The sequence below is a fragment of the Equus przewalskii genome, chromosome 2, assembly GCF_037783145.1.
Source record: "Equus przewalskii isolate Varuska chromosome 2, EquPr2, whole genome shotgun sequence".
In the NCBI taxonomy this organism is placed as follows: domain Eukaryota; kingdom Metazoa; phylum Chordata; class Mammalia; order Perissodactyla; family Equidae; genus Equus; species Equus przewalskii.
Window position 1 is genome coordinate 35,605,338 of NC_091832.1, and position 24,981 is coordinate 35,630,318.

Below are 24,981 nucleotides of genomic sequence, written 5' to 3' on the forward strand. Positions count from 1 at the left end.
GGTTAAACACATTAATATTTATAAAGTGCTTATAAGAGTGCCTGGCACACAGTAAGTACTACATAAATATTTGTTAAATAAACACCAACAGCGCTTCCCTCAAAGGGTTGTGGTGGAATCACCAGATGATAAATACATGAAAATCCTTCCTACGTGGTACAAATCCATGCAAAATATATTATAGTTATGAATTCTCTTTATATCTTCATTTCCCAAAAGTAGCTTTGCTCAGTGGGCTTTGTAGCAAAGGACACAGAGAAGCTACTTTGAAGTTCCCCAGAGCCAGGTGTGAAATACGGCGCCAACCCTCACCAGGCGGGGGACCTTGAGAAAGTGGCTTCATGCCTCGGAGCCTCAGTTTCTTCATCAAGGATAGTCCTGGCTCCCTTCTCTTAGTGGGAGGTGAGAATTAGGGGAAGACAGGGCCCGGCCCCCCGAGGCGCACCGTGAACGTGAGTTCCTCTCCCCAGTTCCCCGAAGGGAGTCGCTTTGCTTTGGGGGTTCATGTGCCCCCCTGTAACTGGAGCCTGATACACCAGTTCACTGGGCTGGTGGGAGGGTGCACGGGCTGATGCACATGAAAGCTTGAAGCCCAGGCCTGGGCGAGAGCCTGTGCCAGTGACAGCCCCCTTTTCTTCCAGAAAAATCTGTTGATCAATCTGAATCGCAGAGAATCCTCTGATCTCCCAGACATGGCCGTGGGACTCTTTGTAGGATTTCTCTGCCTCGCCGTGATGGACTGAGGCCCCCGTCTCGCTGAGCAGCCTGGGTGGGGGAGGCAGCCAGCTCAGAGCTCAGTCTTGCTGCCTGTGGTTCCTGGGGTGGAGGACAAGATCTAGGTGCCTGGAATCTTCAGGACCTGAGGATCAATCCTGAAGGTGTGGGCTGGACAGGCCTTTGGGGATCAGGGGCACTAAGGAGTACAGACCAACACCAACGTCCATCCTCCCCAGCCTAGAGAAGCCCAAAGATGTTTGTCAAAAGGCTCTGCCTGCTTCAGCCTAATGTGTTTGCCTAAATGCTTATGTCCCAGATAAGAGGCCTGGAGATGAGCAGATAGCGCCCATGAGTCATTAACCCTCCCCCCGGGAGCTGGGCTGGTACCACAGCTGGGCCTAGAGAAGAGCCAGACCAGGTGACAGCATTTCTGCCCCGGAAGCTTCTGAGACCCTGTCTACAAGGGACCGGAACAGATGACAGCCCCACCCCCTCACCTTCCAGATGGGGAACATGAGGCCCAGAGAGGGCAAGGAACCTGGTGAGGCAACCCAACCAGAGTGGAACCAAGTGTCTACACTGTTGATGCAAAACTCATCTCCCCCAGATAATGTGTGGTGGAGATGCCAGAGGTGAGAGTTAAGGTGACTCAAAGCCGGAGATGACTTCCTTCCGTTCTGTCTTCATTCTCTTGCTCCCCATTCATTCACTCATTCATTCATTCATCAACAAAGAGTGATTGGCGGGCGCTCTCCTAGGTGCTGAAACATACGACATCGTCTCCCACCTCCCACCGCTCATAGCTCCTTGCAGGTGTGCACCACGCCTGTGCTCTCACTGCTCCATCCCTGAAGCCGGGCATGGAGTAAAAGCTTGATGAAGACTTCCTTCATACATGATTTATCGCATTTAATTCTCACCTTCAAAGGAAACATTCTTATTCTCATTTTACCGTTAGGAAACTGAGGCTCTGAGAGGTAACACGACCGACGCATGTAGTCATTAATGACTGCATTCACTCGAGAAATAAATATTGGTTGTACACCTACGATGTGCCAGCAGTGAACAAGCAGATGAGGCCATCCAGGGTCTTCCAGCCCAACAGAGGACTCAGCTGTGGTCAAATGGCAAATGTGCTGAGGATGCGTAATTGTAAACCAAGACGGGAGGCAGGGGAGGAAGGGCCATTATTTTGTATTCTGAGCTGCGTGGATCTGAAGCCTGTTTCATGGGTGATCAGGTGGTGGTGGGAAGGTCTGAAGGGGGGAGGGTGGCATTTGTCTGATGCAGATATTGGGGCTCAGAGAGGTGAAGTGACTTGCCCAGGGCCACACAGCAGGTGTTTGATGAAGCTGGAGTTCAAGCCCAGTCACTCTGCAAACCCATATCTCTTTCCACCACATCAGGGAATTGAGAAAGACCTGAGACAGGACTCGAATCAGAAAGGTTGTGCTGGTCAGCAGAGGCCAGATGGGGCTGGGAGCCCTGGCTCCCCACAGTCTGGGCACCCGGGCACAGAGGCCTGGCTTCACCCCCCAGCCTCAGTGAATGGATGTCTTGAAGCCAATTCCAGCTTCCTCTGCCCCCTCCTTATGGAGACACTAATTTTAGCCAGCAACAAAGTCAGCCCGAGCTTTTAAAAACGGACTGATTTATGCCTTTTCTTAATTGCTCCAAAAAAGTGTTTTGCATCTAGTGGGAGAGAGAATGAATATAACTCTATTTAGGTTAAAAATTTAAAGCCAAATTCTCACTGGTCTGGCAAGAAGAGAGGAATGCACTTAACCCTGTCTCGGTGGTCCCCTCCTGGTCCTTCCTCCGCCTGCTCAGAGCCTCCATGTCTGCCCCAGAGGTCCAGACCCTGCCTGGAGAGAAAGCAGGGGAACACCAGCCACTCAAATAACGGCAGGGCACTTTTTAAGGATGGTCTGGAGAGATCAGCAAAATCCTTTCCTGAGAACTCCAACAGGCTTCCAGGTCCCAGAATCCACTGATGGGACACGAGTCTGCAGTCATTTCCCAGTTCTGGGAGTTAGCACATATACAGGTCATCTCCACCATTCCTCTGTCTGCAGGCTGGGGCTACCAAGGCCCAGCTCGGGTTCATACACTGACCTGGTGCAGAGAGTGGAACTGAGGAAGATGAGTGTCCCGTCCCTAAGCCCCTTGTCACTCAAAGGCTGGATCTCATGGGTTTTCCCACGGCTGTTGCTGGGGGATGGTCGGTGCTACAGCAGAAAGGATTCGGGCCTTCAGTGTCCAGAGATGGGGTCAAATCCTGGTCCGCTAGGACCTGAGTGAGTCCTTCACTCTCTGTAACTGTTCCCCTCCATGCATAGGGACAAGGTGCTTACGTTGATGGCTTTTGGGAGGACTAATGGCCACGTCATGCCCCTCAATGTGCTACTCGGCTGTGGGGGGCACTCACAGGCCGGCTCCCCATCACCCTCCCGCTCCGTCCTCTTGCTCACACCTCCCACCCACCCAGAGGTGCCTGCTCCTCCCCTTGACCCACTGCAGGTTTCTCAGCCTCTGAGCCTCCACCGTGGGCGGGGGCACGGCTAGGCCCAGCACTGGACTCAGAGCCCCATCCAGACCCGGCAGTTGGACCGACATCCAACCCGGAGCCCTCCATTCACAGAGGGGAGGGGGCGCACAGTAGGACTAAGTCTGGCAGAGATGCTTGGGGAGACTGGAGGGCCCCCCCAGCTGACCCAGTCCTCCCTTCTCCTCTCCCATCCCCCCAGCTTCTCCCAACAGGGTCAAAGTTCTCCACCCTGGTGCAATCCCAGACGGTCCAAGCGCCTGCCGCTTTCTCTCCCTCCTTCCCGGCTGAGGCCCCGTGAGGGAGGTCTCTCCCGCCTCGCTCCCCGTAAGGCTGGACCACTAATAAGATTAAAACGTATCTCCCTCTTACAGCATCGATTCATAGCACTGATTTACTGTTGCTTCTTGGCTGCCACAAAACGGACGTGCAGGCCGCCACCTTAATCTCTCTCCACCTCCTCGCGGCCGGGTAATAACTGCTAATTAATACCTTTCTGCTGCCCGACGCCGGCCGGCTCCGAGAGCCATCCATACTCTGCGGCTCCCTGCCTCCAGCAAACTCATCCCACCCGTGTGAGGCTCCAGCCCAGACGCTGGGGGTCCGAGGTGGAACAGGGGGCGCTGAGAGCGGGCTGTCCGTCTCCTCGTCCTCCCACTGGACACACAGATGCATACAGCCAGCGAGCAAGAGGTGGCAGCTAATTCAGAAGGGACAGAGTCGGACAGACCTTGGTTCAAATCCCAGCTCCTCCTCACGCCAGCTATGAGGCACACATCTCTGAGTCTCAGCCCCTCACCTCTGAAATGGAGGGAGCCACACGGCCCGGCTCCTGGAGCTCTGCGAGGATTAAATGGGAGCAGGTCAAGAACGTGCCTGACACAGCCCCTGGCCTCCTGCTTCCTCAGACCTTTGCCCCAGGGCTGAAGGGGGTACCGTGATGGGCCAGCTGATGTCAAGGAACGATAAGTGGCCAATTCCTAGTGACAGGGAGCAGGGCCCACGGAAAGCCCCATTGGGAGAAGGAGTCAGCTACAAACACACGGCCTGGCTAGAAGACATGAGAGTGGAGCTGAACCAGACTTTTCTCCTTCCTTTCATCTCAAAAGACACCTCCTCCAAGAAGCCTTCCTTGACCACCCAATCTAGAGAAGCTGCTTTGCCCCCAGCCCCTCAGTACCCTGTGGCACTGCTGCATTCTCCTCTCAGTACAGCACCATCTGGAGCGGGGTCGTTTATCTGTTTATTTCTGCCTCGTCCCCCGCAATGTCAGCCCCACGAAGCCAAGGCTCTGGGTGTCTTGTGGGCGCATGGAAGGACATCAGTAAGTATTTGATAAGTGAATAAGGAGACTTCCATTAGTATTAGCTAATAATAATGACAATGATAAGCAAGATTATAACTTCCCTCTCCCCTCGAATGAAGATCTGATTAAATGCCCTCTCTCCTTCATGCCAGATCCCATTAAAAACCATTGCCACCATTTAGTAAATGTCTACCAGGCGTCAGATGCCTGTGCGATCCCCCCAACGAGGCAGATATCATCACTCCCATTTTACAGATGAGAACTGAGGCTCAGGACAGTTATGCGCCTTGCCCCCAATGACACATCTAGCAGGTGACTCAGCTGCCATTCAGATCCGGGTGGGCCACACTCTACACACTCCGCCTGGCCCCCTGATACGGCACAGGACCCCCACCGGGAGGAAGTGGAGAGCAGCTTCTCCACCGGAAATACCTGATGCCAGGGCTTTCCTCCTGGCTCCCAGATTGAAACCAAGAGCCCGCTGACAGCACGGTATTCCCACCGGTCACTGGTGGATAGAACACGGGCAGCCTGGGGAGGGACGTCAGCTTGCCCTTGGATCTGCACGGGGAGCATGGGAAGGGGCAAGACACACAGGACTAGGAGCATCTAATGTGCTGTGTGACTTTGGACTTGCCCCTCCACCTCTCTGAACCAGTTCCATCCAAGGGTAGCTGCGGGACCAGATGGGGCTGTGTGAACACACAGCGTGATCATTCTAAATCCTCGGTCTGTCCCCACCTGCAGGATCCCCTTTATTCATCAACACCTGACAGCCTGGCTGGGGCTCTGCTCTGCGGGGGAAGGGCTAGGGGCTGGGGTGGCAGCTGTCCGCCTGCTCGGCTGCGGAGAGGTGGCAGTGGAGGAGGGAGAGGAAGCCCCGGCCCGGGCCTGGCAGATGTGCCAGCGGGAGCCACACAGGCGCTTTTAATAAAACATAACGAAGTGTGGGATCATAAAACATTTTGTCTAATTCCAGGCTCCCACGAGGGTGGGAAGACCAGTGGGCCAGCCGAGGAGAGGGTTATAGGGGTGCTCTGAGGCTGGGCCGGGGGGGGTGTACAATGGCCCCCATGCCACCTGTCCAGGGTCAGGCGGTGTTTTATCACAGGCCTCCCTTCCAGTTTGGAAAAAGGCAGAAATCAGAGGCTTTTGTCCCAGATTATGGCCCCCTCCTGCTGGTGACCTGGAACAAGTCACTGGCCCCTTTGGGCCTCGATTTCCCCACACATAGAGTGAAAATAGTGTTGAATCTAAACAGAAAAACCCCACACCCTCCTCCAGCCGTGATGGTCCAGGCTTCCTCCCCATCCTCCAAAACACTCATTTTCAAATTCCTTCCCTCAAAGTCAAGCTTCAGTAGAAGCCCCGTCTCTGAAACAGGCAAAGCAGGGCTCCTGGCCTGACTTAGGACAAGGGCCCGTCAACTATCACTCTGACCACATTCTGGCCGCCCAATGATGCCAGGGGGTACCTCTGTGGGAAACTGGGGTTCCAAAGAGCACGGTTTGAAAACCATGAGTCAGCTGAATCCTGCCAAACCCTCCCTTCCCCCAAGACCCAGCTCCTCCCCCAGAACCTCACCGGAGGCCCACCTGACTGTGCACTCCCTAGTCACTGCCACACCCGTCCTGGCTCTCCCCATCCCCAGACTCACTGCAGACAGTGGCTGTGCTTATTCACAGCCCCAGGGCCTGGATGTAGTAGATGTTCAAGAAATAGGGCCTGTCCCTGACTTTCCCATCACTCTTACCAGGCCTTCTTCTCCATCGAGGTTATCACTGCCCGCCCTTCGGTCACACGTTCATGTGTGCTCTCTGCCTAGTCATGCGCTCTGCAAGGCGAGCTCCAGAAGGGCAGGCTTTGTCTTTATCTATCACCACTGTATCTCAGTGCCCAGCACTCTACCTGCAACATAGGAAGGGTCCTATTTTTCAGATGAGTGGATGGATGGACGGATGGATGGATGGTGGGTGGATGAATGAGTGGGTGGGTGGATGGATGGATGGATGGTGGATGGATGGATGGATGGATGGATGGATGAGTGGATGGGTGGATGGATGAGTGGATGGGTGGATGGATGGATGGATGCATGGATGGGTGGGTGGGTGGATGGATGGATGCATGGATGGATGGATGGGTGGATGGATGAGTGGATGGGTGGATGGATGGATGGATGCATGGATGGGTGGGTGGGTGGATGGATGGGTGGATGAGTGGGTGGGTGGATGGTGGATGGGTGGATGGATGGATGAATGGGTGGGTGGAAGGAAGGGTGGATGAGTGGGTTGGTGGATGGAGGATAGGTGGATGGATGGATGGATGGGAGGGTGGATGGATGGATGGGTGGGTGGATGGATGGGTCGATGGGTGGGTCAATGGATGGTCAAAAGAAGGTGGGAATGAATTCTCCCTTCCTTCCCTGAACAGGTAAATCTCTGCCAGACCCAACTGGCTCACTCAGAGTTCACAGTGTCTTTGGCCGGAATCTCCAAGGAGGCTCTAAGCAACAGGAGGGCAACTTTATCCTTCCTCCAGATTCCAGGCTCTCATTAGTTCCATAAACACTTGCTGATGGTTGCTCTGTGCCAGAACCACGCCAGGCACAGGGGACATGAAGACGAGTCACAAACGACCTCTGTACCCTATATGCTGTGAACACAGTAGGTAGACGGAAAGTATCTGAGTAAATAGTGAATGAATGAAGTAATATCTAAGGCGAGACCTGAATGACGAACAGGACTGAGTCCAAAGAAGGAGGTGAGTTCCAGCAGAGGGAACAGCACATGCAAAGACCCTGGGGCAGAGAGGAGCACCATGTCTTCAGTACTGAGGTCCTGTGTAGCAGAAGGACAGGGCTTTTGGTCCAGCCGTATGTTTCCCCAGTGGTTCACCTCAGGCAGCACCCCAGTGATCTTTCCAGAAGATCCCTCTGAGGCTACGCTTTCTGGGGGATGAGGAGGAAGGGAGACCAGCTGCAGACCCGCCCATCGCCATGGACACATCTCCCTGGTCACCCCCACGCCCACCAAACCCCACACTCATCTGCTCAGACCCACACACTGCACTAAATATAACCATCGCAAATGCCTCTTCCGTCTCCTTTCCCAGGGAAATAACATTGTTTAAGTAAAGCCCTTGAAATTTTAAAGAGCGGATTGCATGCGCTATGCAGGAAGCTTTTAGCAGCATGCTGGAAAGAAAGAAGAATAATAACGTAGCCAGAGACAACAGAGCAGAACCGAACTGCCACCCGGCGACTGCTGAGGTAGGTGGGCCAGGCCCCTGGCCTTCCACAGTGGCCCAGCTACAGAGCCCAGGGCCAGCTCCGGCTGCTGATGGAGCTCCCGCCCCTAAAGCTACATAGGATCAGGAGGGGAGGTCCCAAAAGCTCTAGAATCACAAAAGGTCAAGTTGGAAGGGATCACTGGCAGAGAGCATAGAAAGCAGTTACAACATGAGACGTCCTCGGTTCAAAACTCCGCGTGGCCACTTACCGCTATGCAATCCTGAGCAAGGGGCTTAACCTCTCTGGTGATAGATGACTTTCCCCAACACCTCAGGCAGATTAATTATTCCCTCTCTGCGTTCCTGCAAGGACTTGGTAGCTATTTCAATTTTAGAATTTCCAGCATTATTCTGTAATTTATTTGTTGGCCTGCCTAGCTGCCCCAGGAGACCGTGAACACCTTGAGGACAGACGCTGGGTCTTATTGGGCCCTCCTGCGGTGCCGGCCCAAGCAGAGGGCCCGACCCAGAGCAGGTGCTGGTGAACGGAATTGAGAAACGGCTGTTGAATGGAACTGAAGTGAGGCCAAGTCTGTGCTCTGAGGAGGTGAGTGGCTATTGGTGTCACTGACACAGCTGCTGTTCAGGGAGGTCCACTGGAGGCAAGATGCTTCATCCCACAGGTGGGAACTGGGGGTATCAAATATGTCTTAAAGGAAATATTCTGGACATAGATGGGACTGTCCTTCCCAATCTTATTCCCCGTCAAAGAATCTTAGAACCCGATCGTTCAGACTGACCCCCTCATTTTATGGACCTAAGACTCAGGGGAGAGGGGTGAGTCACGCAGCAAGTTAAAGGAGAGGTTGAAATCGGATCCTGGGGCTCATAACTCCAAGGCTGGCGCCCTTTCTACCAAACCGGTGTTTTCCACTGTGGCTCTCAGGATGCTGCTAGGTGGTGTGGAAAAGCTTTTTAAAAAATTCAAATAGTCACATGTTTATTTTAATATGAACAAAGAAAAATATATACACTCAGCATAACACACCTATACGTTATACCTTTGCACAAAACAAATCAAAAAAGAGGGAACTAATGCAAATTTGATTTTAAGGAAATGGTGATGTAAGTAATAGTTCAAATGGGATGTAGATATGACCAACGTGGTGAAGGGCAGACCAAAGTCTGGCGGTCTCTGCAGTGTGCCCACGCTCGGACCAGGGAGTGCGTCAGAGCTGGCTGACCAGAAGGCAGCACTGCCACCACCCAGGGAGAGAGACACATGGGTGACAAAAGCCACCGCTGAGACCCAGGAGCCAGAGGTGGCACCCCAGTGCTAGGATGGAGGGAGGCCCCGCGGCCAGCATGGAGGGAGGACCAGCCCGCAGGACATGACCCCATACTCAACTGGAGAATGAGTCCTCATTCATGTCAACGGAACAGTCAGGTAGACAGAAAGGGGGCTGAATAAAGCAATGTCACCTTGGCCAACTTGGAAACGAGACCCAAGGGGGCTGTTGGTGGAGTTTTTCCTAAGGCGTGTTTATCCCCACTGAGCAGTCGACGCCCCCCCAGAGGGTCACACTGCCACTGAGCCAGGAGGCAGGGGCAGGGCAAATAGCAGGGCTGGCGGAAGACAGCGGTGTCGACGGACGGCGTGTTGGCGGCGGGCAGGGGCGCTGTGCCCTGCCCGGAGCCCTTTAGAGAATGAGCCAGAGAAGAAATTGCCACTGGTATTTGTCACGGCAATTTCAGCAAAGCACGGACGGTGTAAGCATCTCGTGAATCTCAACTGGCAAAATTAGTCCTCATCAAAGTCAATTTGAACAGTCAAGGTAGATGGAAAAAAGACGGGACAAAGGAAAACAGAGGGGCAAGAGGGAAGTCCCCTCAGCCAAGTGAGAAGCCTGGAGCCGAGGCAGCTGCGGGTAGAAGTTTTCCCAAGAAATGGTTGTCTCCATTTAGAAGCCAGCTACTCCCCAAACGCCATCCGCTCCAGGAGACGAGCCCTCTAAAGTGGCACGGGCACTTTCAGCTCTCAGGTGAGGGACGAAGAGGTGCTGGTCCAAAGGGCTGACTTGCTCCCTGGGATCCTGCCTCCTCCCCCACCTGCAAGGGGGGAGCAGCCTCCACTGAGAGGGGCTGAGGCTTGGAGAGCACCTTCCTTTCCACTCGGAAGGAGGAGGGAGCGTTGAGCGTGTTCGTGACTGATGTAGACCAGGCTGCACATGGTAGGAGCCAGCGGGGATGGCAGGAAAGATGACCCAAATGGATCTAAGGAGAAAGAATCTCTTTGTGGGAAATAGGGCGGAAAATAGACTGGGGAACGACGAATCAGTGTGCCCTGGGGTGGAGTAATCAATCAGAGAGGCAGACCAGGGGGCAGGGGAGGTGTAGGGACGTTGAAGACTCTAGAGCAGAGACGACACAAAGCAAAGGTCAACCTCAACAGTGGAGAGCGCAGGCATTTCCTCTCTGCAAACCACTGTGCGCTCCCTTCACATTCACCGTGCCCCTGAAAAGCCAGTTCCACCTTCCTAAAGCCCCAGGTTCAGATGCTCATATATATATATATATATATATATTTTTTTTTTTTTTTGGTGAGGAAGATTGGCCCTGAGCTAACATCTGTTGCCAATCTTCCTCTTTTTGCTTGAGGAAGATTGTCACTGAGCTAACATCGGTGCCAGTCTTCCTCCACTTTGTATGTGGGATGCCGCCAAAGCATGGCTTGAGGAGCAGTGTATAGGTCCGCCCCTGGGATCTGAACCCACAAACCCCAGGCCACTGAAGTGGAGTGCATGAGCTTAACAACTATGCCACCAGGCTGGCTCCTCATATCTACTTTTTGGCTTGGGAAAATCTAACATCCAGGACCACACATGGTCCCACTTCCTCATCACAGCCCCTCTGTTGCGTAGGTAGCGCAATCCCCACTTTATCGATGGGAGACTGACACTTCAGCAGGACGGTGCCAGATCTCTGCTGTTTGCTCCCAGCTCGCTCTCCATCCCCCCTCCACTGGCTCTGTGCCTGGGAGGCCCCGCTATATGGGCGTCCACTTGGGTTGGATCCATGGGCGGCACCAGCAAGAGCCTTAAAGGCAGGAGGAGGGTGAGGTTGGGGGACTCCTCCCTCAAGCCCCCTGGCAGGTCCCCAGCAGCTGGCTGCACCCCTCTGCCCAGGGCCACCGTCCCGTCAGGCAGCCCTGTCCACACAGCCCTCTTTCCCGTCTATGGGTGAAAATGGCTCCCCACTGCTCCTCGCCGCCAGGGGCTGCCCCGTGCCCTGCTGCCTGCCCCATGCCCCATGCAAACAGCCCCTTTAATAAGCGCTCCTCAGACGCCCCAGTGGAGCCTGGCGTTTCCTGATGAACCTGATGGCTGTCGAGTGAGTAACAACGGCACTGACCGTGGCTCCCTACTCCGTCTGCCCCCAACGCACGCGCCATTCCGTCTGAACCGGGGTTTCTCAACTGCATGCGTTCGCACCCGCCACCTTCACAGCTTGGCCATATCCGCGTGCCACCTGCTCTCCTCTGTACTTAACATTTTTCTTTAACTCGACTCATTTTTTACTTAAATAAGCCATTTTTAAAGAAAGAGAGAATTTAAATCACTGCCCCAAATGGCACACCAGTCTCACTTGCCTTAAACAGAGGGCGACTGAAAAAGAATTACAACGAAAACAGATCACTGCTATTAAAAGTCTTGCTCCCTCTGGCTCGCTGAAGGCTTGATGCCTGATGTACTTGCTGGAAAGGCGGATTAGCGGGCAGTGGAGGGTGTGAAAAACATGACGTCACCAGCCTGAGGCGTTCTCCTCGGCACAACTGGAAGGACAAGACGAGAAAGGAACAGGGGAAGACCCGCCTCTTCATGATTCCTTGTTATTTTGCCAGTGGGCAGGCCCCACCTAACAAGAAACATTGCCCCAGACCCAGCTGGTTTGACTGAGGAACTGGATTTTGTTTAATTCGGTTGAATAAAAGCTGAGCGCTTTGTTTAGTTGTCATGTAAATGTCAGTCATCAAACACGGCCTGGATGGAACAGCACAGCCCTGGGGTGGAAGCCCCATGAGAGCAAGAACCTGCCTGTTCGTTCTCTGCCGGATTTCTAAAACAGCACGGTGCTGACGCCCAGGACGCATTCAATTAATATTCGCTGCACCAATGAACGAGTCAGTGAATGACTGAATGAATGAATGAATGAACTATGCTGCTTCCTGCAACAAGAAAGGGCTCTCTCTGGGAGTCACACTGCCCTGGGAAGCACAAACTCGTGCCTTTTGGGTAACTGAATCTCTCCCCCTGGGGCTTGCCTTTCCCCTCCCAGCGGGCTCCTCAGGCAGCGACAGGTCTTAGAATCCACCTTCTGATGCTGCCTCTTGGCCTCTTTGTCTCTTCGCCTCCAAGAGGAGCTTGGCCCATTTCTCTGCCACCCAAGCCAACAAAGAAGTCTTTGTGATGTGGGTGCCTTTGCCGCCCCCACCTCACTCCCTGCCGGGGACATCAGGTGCCGGGTGACAATTAACAACTTATCACCTGCTTCTGTAGAACCAGGCCCCTGGCCTTGGGTTATCGTGTGGCCTGAATACCCACTTGACAAAAACCTGCAGCTTGGGCAGTGAGCTCCAGCTCTGGAGCGGATGCCATCCACCCTCTGGCCGTGCCAGCCCCTGTCATCGCCCCGCGAGTGCATCCGCGCCACTCCTGCCCCAGCCCCCGCCCTGCCCAGCATGATGCCAGGGCAGCCATGATGGACGCCTTCCTCTGGGGCAGCCTTAAGGAGAGGGGAGGGAGGGGCGGTGCTGGGAGATAATGGAGGCGCCAATGACTGGACTGGTGACAAACAACCCCATCGGAGGAGCAAGAGTGCCTCTGCAGAAAGAAACAAAAGGGCAAAGGGAACAGCTTGGCAAAGGGACAAAAAAGCCCAATGGCTCAGCTGCCTCGCTCCCTGGCGACTCCCAAGTCGTTCCTGCGATTTACGAGTCTGGGGGGTCACTCCCCACTGCAGCCCACCAAGATCCCCGCCCAAGTCTGGGGGACCCTGATGCTCCCCCATGCAAGGCTCTCATCATGGTGGGTCTGCCTGATGTGCCCTGGGCTGGCCCCCAGGGCCTTGAAGGAGAAGGCCGGGCCCCACGTCATGCACAGCGTGTGCACCGACAGAAGAGTCTGTCCTCTCCCCGGCCTCAGTGTTCTCAGCTTTAAAATGGGGAGAGGAGACAATGCAGATGATGGCTCAGCTCCCGTCTGGCCCTGACGCTCTGTAACTCTATGCCTGAGGACTCGCTTAGTGCTCAATGCGGGGAACCTGCCTGGTATCCCTTCCTCCTGGGCATCGGAACTTGTAAACACTTCTTCCCCTTCACGTGGGGAGATTCCACCACAGGGCAGGAAGCCAAACATCATTACAGCAGTGGCAGCCACTTTTCACGCACCAACTGTGTGCCAGGCACCGTGCAGGAGGGCCCCTACTCTTCCCAGCAGCCCCCACCCTGCGAGACCACCATGACGAGCTGCCAGTTCAGCTGGAGAAATCGAGGCTGAAAGTAACAAAGAGGGTACCTGAGTTCACGTGCTGGATAAGCAGTGGAGATGGGATCCAAACCCTGGTCACACCCTAGAGCCCATGCCCCCTGGGGAACTAGAAGCTTCTCCCCAGGACAAGCTACTCCCATCGCTCTTGGTTCAGGTCCATGTATATGCACCGGCTGGAGAAGCCCCATTGCAGGCCAGGCGATCTCGGCAGGGCCTTGCAGGAGCCTGGCTTCCCCTCCTTGCCGGGTCTGGACACTCTGGGACAGGCGGCAGACTCCGGATAACGGCATGTCTTCCTGGAGGCCGTTGTCTCTTTGGGCACCCCAGAGCAATCATTTATAACCCGATGGAGGTTCCAAAGAGTTTCCAGCTTCAGGTGGCCCAGAAAAGCCAAATTAATCTTCCCAGGGCACTGCTCTGGGAACGCCACTCCTCTCTCTTCAACTGCTCCCCACGGCCCCCGGGCTCAACTCCAGACCCCTCGCCCTGGCACACGGGGCTCTGCCAACAGCTCCAGCCTCATTCCCAGCTTCTCCGCGAGTGCTTTAGAGTCAGGTGAGGCCAGCTGCCTCCCTGCCTCCCAGCTCTCGCACAGCCAGGCAGGATTCTGAGTCCCTCCTCCAGGCCTTTGCACCTGCCGTTCCCCCTGCCTGGGATTTCCTCCTTACGTGTCAAGATCAAGATGGCTTCAATCCGTCAGCGCCTTCCTGGGCCACTCCCTGTCATCCCCAAGGATTTATGCTGGAGTCCCTGTGTAGGCATTTATTACACGTGATCTTTTATTGTTCTCAAATGCATTCATGCTGTGTGGGGCAGCCAACAGCCTGAAATTCCTTAAGGCGGGGTCTGTGCCAGTCCAGAATGAGCCTGGATCCCCTGACTGGGCCCCGAAGTCAGCTTCCAGGGCAGGGAGCAGAAAGCGGGAGCCCACTCTGCCTCGCCCAGAGACTCCAGGGCCGGCTGAGCCTACCGCGGGGTTCAGGAGCAAGGGAGGGTCAAGGACTGAGGCCTGATTACACACCAGGTGCATCATGTATTATCTCATTTATCCCCACAACACCGTCCATTTTCAAAAGACAAGGAAACTGTGACTCAGAGAGGCAGTGACTTGCCCAAGGATACTCTGCTAGGAAGCGGCCCTGCTGCGACTCGAACCCAGTTCAGATGGAAACCAAAGTACATTAACACCAGGTGGCTGCTCCACAGAGACGGTGATGGAGGAAGGAAGGCCATGCCCAGTGCTGTGCTGGTAAGAGTGACAACCAGCTCCGGGGTGGGGGAGCCCCGATCTGTGGTGTTAGCTGATTTCTGTGGTGTGAATACTCCCACTGATCAGTTTCAAGCTGTAAACTCAGAGTTGGAAAGAGAAGCACGATCAAGGCCTGGGTGTGAATGCAGCTCGCCCCTCACTAGCAGTGGGACCTTCGGCAAATCACACGACGTCTCTAAGCCTCATTCCTTATCTGCAAAATGGGAGTCTCTGGGGGGAGTTAATATGACATCGTGTGTGAACATGGCTGCCACAGGGCTTGGCACACAGTAGCTGCTCAGTGCATGCTTTTTTCCTTCCTTCCTTTCTTCCCCAAATCTCCTCACCCATCACCAATCAAGGGCAGCACCCTCCCCCCACCCCACCCTGAGGAGAACCCAGAAGGAACAGGAAGCCCTCTGGTCTTCCCACCAACTTCTCCTGTTGGCTCATCCCCCAGATGCCAGTCACGATGCCAACATGAGTGATGGTGGGCAGAGCTGGACCATGAACACACCCTCACACCAGAAAGGACTTCCGGAGGTGACTGAGCTGGACCAGGAAACAGGCCCAGGCCTAGTGTCTGGACCAAACCACTCAGGTTCAGAGGAGACATCATTCATTCATTCAACAAACACATCTTCAGGATTTGCTCAGAGCCAGGGCCCACGCCAGGGCTGGAGGGGCAGGGATCCCACCCTCAAGAGCCCTCTGTCCAGTAGGGAGACCAACCCACGACCATCTCCAGCCCCAGAGGAGGGTCGTTTCAACAGTGTTGCTCAAAGTGCCACTGCCAGCACTCTTAGGGGACACCTGGGTCAGCAGGGGTGGCGCGAGGGGGAGGCAGTGTAGAGGGCAGGAAGCGGGCAACAGAAAAGACTTGGAGGGAGGTTGAAGGAGCCGGGGGCAGTGCTGGCTGAGGACAGATGCCTGCTCTCTGAGCCAAGAAAGGGCGGAAGTCAGGGTGGAGGGGAAGCTAAGGCCAGAAACCTCAGCAGGCCAAGTCTGTGGGGTGGAGAGACGGCCATGGGCACATCAGCATGCTCGCCTGGGGACAGAGGATGTCACACCCATCTGGACGGCAGTGGAGGATGGAGGAGGCCGTATCTGCAAAGTGGCTGCAACAGCACCCAGCCCACAGCGCCTGCTTATTGGTCAAAGTGTCCTTATTGGTCAAAGGGCACTGACCTGTCTCATTCGGACCCCTGGGGGCTGACGGAAGCAGTGCAGTGAGTGGGGGAGGGAAGGAAGGCTGGGTGTGCAGCCACCAAGCCCAGCTTCCAGTCCAACCACTTCCTGCCACTACCTTTTCATCTCCCTGAGCCTCAGTTTCCCTGGTCTCTTCAATGGGCACAAGAGTAACCATCTTCATGTCTGCCGAGGACTAAGTGGAGCGATGGGTATGGAAGCATTTTGTCAACTCTCAAGTCCTACTGGCAGCTCGGGAGTCAGGATGGGGGGAGTCACAGTCTCCACCACTTTGAGGACCTGAGAGTCTTCAGAAAGACAGACGTGGTTCCAGGGGCAGAACTTTCTGAACAGGCAGTTCACTTGTGAATCCGGCCTAAGCTCCATGCACAAGAAGCCTTGTCACACACGGTTCTGTAGAAAGGCATGTACCCTGGGGCCGGCCCGGTGGCGCAGCATTTAAGTATGCACATTCTGCTTCGGCGGCCAGGGGTTCACCGGTTCAGATCCCAGGTGCGGACATGGCACCACTTGGCACGCCATGCTGTGGCAGGAGTCCCACGTAGAAAGTAGAGGAAGATGGGCACGATGTGAGCTCAGGGCCAGTCTTCCTCAGCAAAAAGAGGAGGATTGGCAGCATGTTAGCTCTAGCTCAGGGCTAATCTTCCTCAAAAAAACAGAAAGGCCTGTACCCAGCCCTCTTCTAAACCAGGGTGCACACGTCTAAAGGCCAAAGGTGGCTTATTCATCGCAACAGCCAACCTTTATTGAGCACTCACTGTGTGCTCTGTGAGGAAGTTTCAATAGTGAGCAGAACAAGATGGGGCCCCTTGCCTTCACGGAGCTTCTAGTTGACTAGGGCTGGGGGTGGGAGGGTCACGGTGAGGCTGGCTCCACCCCTGCTTTTCTCAGAAACAAACCATTTGGGTCTTGGACTGCACTCAATCTGGGGGGGACAACACCTTGGGCCTCCAGGGAAAGATGGGGAGCAAGCAGGGAAATCGGTCACCCCCAGCCAGCAGGCCATGAACCATCCTCCAGGTGTTGCCAAGTGTGGCTGACCAGCAAGGCTAAGGCTCATCACCCCTGGGGAGGGAATGAGGTGGGGTCCTTTTCTTGCAAACAGCACAAACTGACTCTGGACAACTCGAGCCAAAAAACGTAACTGGTGGGAGCTTATGGGGAATTGCACAGAACGCAAGGACAAGCTGAAGCCCCAGGCGTCTGGGGCACCCACGCCGCTGGAGCTACAGCAGGTCTGGCGGAAGCACGGTTAATCCTGGTAACAGCCATCAGTGCCCAAAGGACTGAGCTAAGAGCACTGTGTGTAAGGACTCGCTCCCTGCTCAGCACCCTGGGAGGCAGGTCCCATCATTATTAGGTCCGGGAAACCAGCAAAGTACAGTTTCTTGGGGCCCCCACCAGCACGGGGAACTTTCCAGAGGTTCTCCAGCTTCCTCCGCTCAATATTCAGATTCCAGGGAAAGTGTGTCTGACGGCTCATCTGGGGGTGCCTCACCCGATTGTGCCACCTACCAAGACGGCATGCAGGTGGAGAGTGTGCATAATTCCCCAAAGCAAAGCTGGTGTGTTGCCAGGAGATGTAGGCATGGCTGGTGGATTCCTTTCCTGGGTGTCCCAATGTCCTTTCCTCCTCCTTTGGGCTGCTGCTCTGCACACCTCCTGCTCCATGCATGTTGTATTTATTTGCTCCGTCTATGGAATCTCGGCCAGCAGGCCTTGGTGGTCACGGGCCCCTTGGCTACTGGACTCCACTGAAAGGGTGCAGGTGGCTTCTAGGATCCCAGCCCCCAGGTCCTTCCCAGGAACTTTATTCTACTGACAGAGGCCTCTCAGGAAGAGAAATCATGTAGTTCACCACCACTGACATTTATCGTTTAAGTGAAGATTTTGCATCCTCTTGCAAATGGTAGAGGCTGCTGCATCCTTCCAGTGATGAAAAAATAAACAGTTTCTCCTCTCCTCTGGGAGCAGCGGTGTCTCCAGATTGCATCAGACCGGGATTTGAAACCCCCAGTTCTTCCACTTAGAAAAGATCCTGAGCCTCGTTCATTATTTAAGAAAGAAGAGAAAAGAAGGAAGGAAGAGAGAGAAAGATCCTGGGCCTCTCGTCCTCATCTGCAAAACCTGGCTAACGATACGCCTTGCAGACTGTGGAGAGCATCTAACGCAGCAAGAACATCTAGTAGGTGTGCAGTACATGGTGGCTACCAGGAACATCACTCTTCCTTCTCCCATCCTCAACTAGACTCTGGGGAGATAACCTGGAGGCGAGCTGGTCCCACCATGCTGCGTCCTGCCTCCAGCTCTCTGCTCATGCAGGTTTCCCTCCTGGTACGTTTCCCTCCCTAGAGCTCGGCTTATGAACGTCCTCTCTTTACTTCAAGGTCCAGCTCAAATTCTCCCTTCCCTCTGAAGCATCCCCTTAATGCCCCAAGTAACCACTCCTCCCCCAAGAACTTCCTGAAGGGGAGATCAGTTCATTTGGCATCTAGCAGGTTATCAACACATTTCCCCTGGATTGTCACTCATCTTTTCGGGAATGTGTCCAACCTCTCACCCCACTGCAATGAAGGTCACCGTCATAGGTCTTTCTCTTTTCAGATGTGCCCTGCCCACAACAGACGCCCACTCATCCTCTCAATGATGATGAGGGCATTCAGGGACACTCCTCTCCCATCTGTGCAGATGGACCCACTGGATAATCCTATCTCAATGAGGGTTTGGGAAGCAGTAAAACACCCAGACCCGGGAGTGGATACACTGCCACTGTCCTTATGGCTGGAGCTGGGGATGTGACCAAGGTCCCTTCTCACTAGGAGACAGCAGAGCGGAAGGAAAGAGTCAGATGGTCCTGGGTCTGAATCTCTGCTCACCACCTACTGACTGGGTGACCTTGGACAAGTCACTTAGCCTCTCTGAACCTTGGTTTCCTTATCTGCAAAATAGGGCTAATTTTACCTCTCAGGGTGGCTGTAAGGATTAAATGAGACAAGAACAACAAAGCACATGGCACAGTGCTTGGCATACAGTGAGAGCTCAGTTAGTGCCAGAGATAGAGCCCCTCCCTCTCTCTAAGTGAAGAATCCATTCTCCACTAAGCTGTAAACACCATAAGGGCAGGGACTCCCTTCCCACGCTCAGGGCCCCGTCCCCAGTGCTTAGCACCATGCCTGGCACATAGTCAGTATACAATAAACACTTGTTGGGTGTTTGCATAAAATCACGCATAAGTGAATTTCAAGTGACCTGGGGATATAGCAGAGGGGCACAGGGTGGTAAGCCAGGTGAGACGCCTACACAGACCCTAGGGCACCCAGTTAACAGAACTAACCAGCCTCCTCTTTGTTGGGCCTCTGCCTTTGGAGGCATGACCGCTGTAACCCAGAAACCGGAGTAGGTCACTTAAACTCCTCCATCTCCCTCCCCCGCCCCCGGGCCCCTCCTGCAACTGCAGTGAAGTTCAAGTGTGTGTGACAGATGTTCTGCAAAGTCAGGGTAGCTGGCCAATCTAAGGCATCACTGGTACCTTGCCCCCACAAAGGAATTCTGGGGAGCCTGAGAGAGGGAACATTGGAAGGAAAGAGGGAGCCTGAGGCTGGACCAGGCAGGAGCTGGAAGGAGCCCTAACTCCAGTCACTAACAAGTCTTAAAACCCTGAGCCTCAGTTTCCTAATCTGTGACAAGAGGAGCTTAAACCCATCTTGCAGCCTGCGTGAGGTCTGCGCAGCAGCTAGCGCGAGCTTCACACACTGCAGCTGATCCATATAATCGTGGCTATTGAGGAAACGAAAGCCCAGCTGTGATATTAGGAAAGGAGCAATCTCAATTGCTTAAGGAGACTTGTGTGGAAGGACCCCGTATCGACCAGGCAGCTCTCCTCTTGCGTCTACCATCTTGCCCAAGGCATTAGAGTTTTAGGGGGGTGATCATCAGTTCCCACTCTAAAAGGGTTCTCCTGCTAAAAAATAGAAGTTTCAGAACCACTGAAGTAAGTGATCTCGGAGGTCGCTTCCAGCTCTAACATTTTCTGCACTTAAAAAGCAAAAACTAGTAAAACGTCTGGAGGAGGGGAAGCCAGTTTGCATCCGGGGAGGGAAGGGGGCGGAGCTTATGGCTGGGGGCGGGGCGGCTGGGGCCCGGGCGGAGCAGCCTGCGCGGGGCTGGGTCCTTAAATCTCCTGCCTGGGGCTGAGAAGGAACCGTGCTGGGTCCAGGCGTGAGGTGGGGGTGGGGAAGGGGGATGAATATATAGAGTCTTCACACCAGCTCGCGCGCGCACAGCCCCCGCAGTCTCCGTGCCCAGCCGAGCCAGCCCCGCCATCCCTCCCACCAGCTGACACGCGGCTGAGAAGAGAGAAGCGGCCAGGCTCTCGCTGGGGCCTTTGACTCGCCCTAACTGGGCGTGCCCACTCCCTAATCTTCGCGGAGAATTTCCCAGGGGGAAAGAGGCAGATCCAAGAACCATTCTCCTCCCCCGCCCTCCCCCCCAATCCCCGGTGCCCTCTGTCTCCCCCGCCACTACACAGGCACAAATGCAGGACTTCCTCCCCAGAAGCGCCCGGGCCAGGTAAATTCCTGGGTGATCTGGGAGACCCAAGAAACGTGAGTGTCTCCCCTGGAGAGTCAGATACTGGGGAGTGGGGAGCCAGGGGCAGGACTCCCCTCTTCCAGTGCGCGGACACACCTCTCCAAAGTTGAGCCCCTTTGCTCTGCGACCCATAGGGGCAGCACGGGCGAGGGCGCACTGGCCATGTCCCTATCTAGTAGTGACCGCCATCGCCCCCCACTGGGCAGGAACGTTTCTGAATGCTTGCCCTGGATTCTACCCTCCCCGCCTCCGAGGCAGCGCCTGGCAGATGGCCCGGCGAAGCCAACTGCCAGGTGCATGGTTCCCGTCACATCCAGGAAGGGCGCCCTCCTCCGGCAAGCCGGCCTCTTGCATCTCGCACGGACCCTTCTCGTGCCCCCGCCCCCTCGTGGGCGTGAAAGGGAACCGGGAAGGAGGGACCCCACCCTCGTGCAAGCTCGGCTCCTCTGCGGAGGAGAGAGGGCTCCCTGGCGGCCCGGGACCCCCGCCCGCGCCCCGGGCTTGGAAAGTTTCCCGTCTGCGATCCCGGTCGGCGCTCCTCCTTCGCCCGGGGCAGCGGCGCTCAGAGGCCACGCCGGCTTCCCCGACCCAGACGCGCTCTCCCCGGCGCCCGAGCCCCCGCCTCCCGCAGCTGCAGAGGCGGCCGAGGGCAGCGGAGGCGCCAGGACGCCGGGTCAGCTCTCTGCGGTTCGGCAGCCCGGAGAAGGCTGCTCTCAGGGTCTGGGGAGAGCTCGCAGGGTGGGGTCTGGACGGAGCGGGGTTTCCCACCAACGTCTTTCCCATCAGTCGCCGTCCCCACCCCTGTGGTGTCTCTCTGTTCTGTGTATTCTGGGGAGAAAGGATGCTCCCCTCCCGTCCCCAGCGCACACCCCAGCTCCCTGCAGTGTCCAGGTGAGTGCTCCGGTGGTTTTCAACAAAGCCCAGCGCACTCTCGGTAGCGCCGGAACCCTGACCTGCCCCCCACCCCCACCCCATAACCTTTCCCTCTAGAGGCATCCAAGGGAGGGAGCACTCATCCCAAAGTTGGGGGGAGATTTTAATCCACTTTGAAAGACTCTTGCTCCAAGGGAAGGCGGACAAAGTACGGGGTTGGCATTCCCTCTGGGCTACTCCAATCCCTCCCCCCTCTCTGCCAGCAGGGCCACCATTCAGGCTCCAATTCTGCAGCTTCGCCCATCCGCAGACCCAGCGCTCTCCAAGGACCTCCGGGTAGAAGGCGGTGGGGTTATTTTAGGCGGGGCACCCCTTCCCGGCAGGCACTCTCAGAACCTGGCTAGGCCCCTCCCAGTAGGACAAGGCATATGGCAGAGGACAGCACTGACCCCCCACCTATCCCGCCCCCATCACGCTGTTGGGGTATGGACTGACACTTTACTGGTCTCAGTGGCTACTTTTTGGCACCCCGCGTCTCTCTCTCCCTCCGCGGTTGAACCAGGCTGTGGCTCCCGCCGGGCTGGTCCTCGGCACCCAGGTTTGGCACTAGGCTTAGGGGGGAATCGAGGACACGGACCCTCTAGTCTCCGCGCCCGCGGCTCTTCGCTGGTCCCGCCTCCCTGCCGCCAGGCTCATAGCCAACGCGTCGGCTCACTGCCCAAAAGGTGCCGGGGTCGCCAGGTTCGACTACTGGCATCACTTAAGACCCACCAGGCGGCGCCCGGCGGGAGGCACCGAAGGGGCTGCGAACCCCAGACTCTGGAGCTGCGCAGCCACCGGTCGCTCGCTCTGGAGACCCCGCTCAGCTTCAACCCCCTTCCAGCTGGCTCAGCCCAGCCTGGGACCAAGTCCACGCGGGACACACACACACCGCTGCTCACACCTCCTCAGCCCCCGGTCGCATCCATACCTCCCTCCACACTAGAACCACACACTCCATCGCATGCACACATACTCCCGACCCACGAAGCGACACAACCCCACGCGCCTGAATCTTCACACATCCTAGATACACACACTCCTGCCCAAGTGTCACATTCTCACCTCCTATGCACACACACTCCCCCCCCCCCCCACAGAAATACAGCCATCAGCTGTCACACACCCCTAGAGAGACCCGCATACTTGGGACACGCGTGAAACGCCACACCTCACATGCTCCCCGCCCTTTAACACGCTCACACATGCAATGACACGAGCTCACACACTTCACGTCCTCACCTAGCAGCTGGCACCCGCTCACACCCCCAACCAGTCACTCTTTCTCACACACACACCTTCTCCGTGTAACTGACAGACACTCAAACACCCCTCCAGACACTCGCTCCTCACACACCATCACACACACTCACATCTCTAAATACACTCCTGCACCCTCTCCACACAGCTCCTCCCCGGACACCCTCAGACATAGACGCAACAAAGACACACGCTCCTACACACACACACACACACGCACACACACACACCCTGGCACAGACCCACGAGCGCTCTCTCCTCCGGAGACACGCTCCCTCCCTCGCCCAGCCGACCGGCTCCACAGGCCCCCAGGCCAGGAGCGGTGCTGGGACCCCGAGCCTCTCGAGAGCGACCCCGGCCCGCGCCCTTCCCCGCGGCCCGCCCCCGCGCGCGTCCCCAGCTGGGGCTCCGGCCCGGCGCCCGCGCACTCACCGCGCGCCAGGTCCAGGATCGCGGCGAGCAGCAGGCAGACGCAGCCGCGGAGGCTCGGGGCGGCTCGCATGGTGCCCGGGAGCTGGCGGCGGTGGCGGGGCGGCGGCGGCGGTGGCAGAGGGAGCGCGGGCGGCGGGTCCCCTCGCCATGGGCTCAGGCGCGCTCCTGCCTCCGGCCGCCGGCCGCGACGGTGGCGGGCAGCGTGGGGCGCCGCGGGGGCGCCCCCATGCCGCCGCGGCCGGGGCGCCGGGCTCGACTCGGCTCGGGCTTTGCGGGGCGCCGCGACCCTCGCGCTCGGGGAGTCCTCCGGTCGCGCCGCGGCTCCCAGCTCCCCGACTCCCAGGCTGCGCGCGGCGCCCACCGCGGCCCGGAGTCGAAGAGGCTGCAGCGCCGGAGTTTGGAGCCGAATCGCGCTCTCTCTGCCTCGCGCTCGCCTCTCTCGGCGGCGCGAGCGCCCCCCTCCCCGCGCCCTCCCTTCCGTCCCTCCCCCTCTCCCCGCCCTCCCGTTGCCGCGCTCTCCGCTGTATTATACAGACTTTTCTTTAATCCTTTCTGGGCTGTTCGGCCCTCGTCCGCTAAGCCGATTTATTGCAGAGAGAAGGAGAGCTCACCCCCTCCCAGGCCCCCTCCCCCTCCTCCCCGTCTCCCTCCCCTCTCCTCCCCCCAGGCTCCCCCCCTCACTCACAACTCGCTTGCTGCCCTCAGCTTCATAACCCTCCCCAGCTGACCGAGCACCTCTGCCCTCCGGAAGCCAAGCTCCATCTGATTCCCTCCACCTAATCCCATTCCTGAGACCAACCCCCTCCCACCCCAGCGATGGAGGGAGGCACCTCCCGTGAGAAGCGATGCCTTCGTGGAGCAGAGCAGGCAGGGTGTGGCCCAAGAGTGCTGGCCTTGCCACCTATTACTGCCCTTAGAAGGATTAGGGGCATCAGTGTTGTGAAACTTCCCAAATTACGGCTGCCCGCCCCCAGGAGCCCACGGAGGTGCGATATGTTTTGTCCTTTCTTCCAAGAATAGCCACGTTCTTGGATCCAGTGAGGAACTGGTTGTTTCCGCCTGGCATGTTTTCACCTTTTTGGCGGGCCTGACACCTTTCCTCCCCAAGCCTGAGGAATGGGGTTTGGGACTTTTGTCTAGGTGTTATCTTCTCACCAACACACACACACACACACACACCCCATTGAGCCTCAGGCCAGGCTGGAGCTCAGGTCTCCTAGGAGCAGAGAAGTACTGTCGTCCTTGGAGTGGGCTGGGGGTGAGGTTAGATGGGGGAGTTCAGAGCATGGGATCTCACCCCTGGCAGGGACCCAGGAGATTGGCAAGCTGCAGCCCAGAAAGACCAGCACAGCCAGGGACAGAACTGGGCTCAGAACCCAGCTCTCTCGCTCTTGACCTGGTGTTCTTTCTATGGCATTCCATGGAGAATTCCCAGCTGCCCTAGTTCTGCCAGGTGGCTGCATCAGGCCGTTGCTCTGTTTACCTAGACTGGCAATGGGTCTGTACCCAGTTCCATCTCCAGCAGCCCATGGAGGGGGTGGGGGAGGGTGGGCAGTGGGTGGGTGCTAAGCTGTCTCTTGGCCGGTCTTGTGTAGAGATGCTCTGCGGCAGGGAGCCGCTCCCTCCGTCTGCCCTCCCTAAGCCTCACCACACCCTGTCCCAAAGCAGATCCACTGCAGCTGCTGGCCGCCCACCCTGGGGAAGGAGCGATTTGCATTTATGAAGGTCTGAAAGCTTATGTTCACCTGACAGGCTTTAGAATGATCCTCTCAGTAAAATAATAATAATGATCGTAATAAACCCTTATAAATAGGTGTTTGATTACAGTTTGTCCCTATGTGGGAATTTTTTTTTTTGAATCAGACTAATTGGCTGCCAGGCTGATTGGGCTGGCTATGGCTTGAACACTGGAGGCTTAGGCCCTTTCCTCTCCCTTTGGCTGCCTGTTCCTTGCTCCCTCTCACCCCCACCCACCTGAGTCTCCCCT

At 56.4% G+C, this 24,981-nt stretch overlaps 1 protein-coding gene across 10 annotated transcripts in view; it reads right to left on the reverse strand.

The window, feature by feature from the left end:
- Window positions 1-23,777, reverse strand: part of IGSF21 (immunoglobin superfamily member 21) — a 242,232-nt gene extending 218,455 nt beyond the window's left edge. For 2 of the 10 annotated variants that reach the window (XM_070600964.1, XM_070601010.1), the window contains exon 1: window positions 23,680-23,777. Coding sequence is in view for 8 of the 10 variants with exons in the window: in XM_070600972.1 (XP_070457073.1) it covers window positions 22,995-23,064 (70 nt within the window). In the remaining 2 variants the exon portion in view is untranslated. Of the gene's footprint in view, window positions 1-22,994; window positions 23,453-23,679 lie in introns of those variants that run through there. The other 8 variants (XM_070600953.1, XM_070600942.1, XM_070600972.1 and 5 more) reach the window with 7 other exon arrangements.
- Between the last annotated feature and the right edge of the window lie 1,204 nt (window positions 23,778-24,981).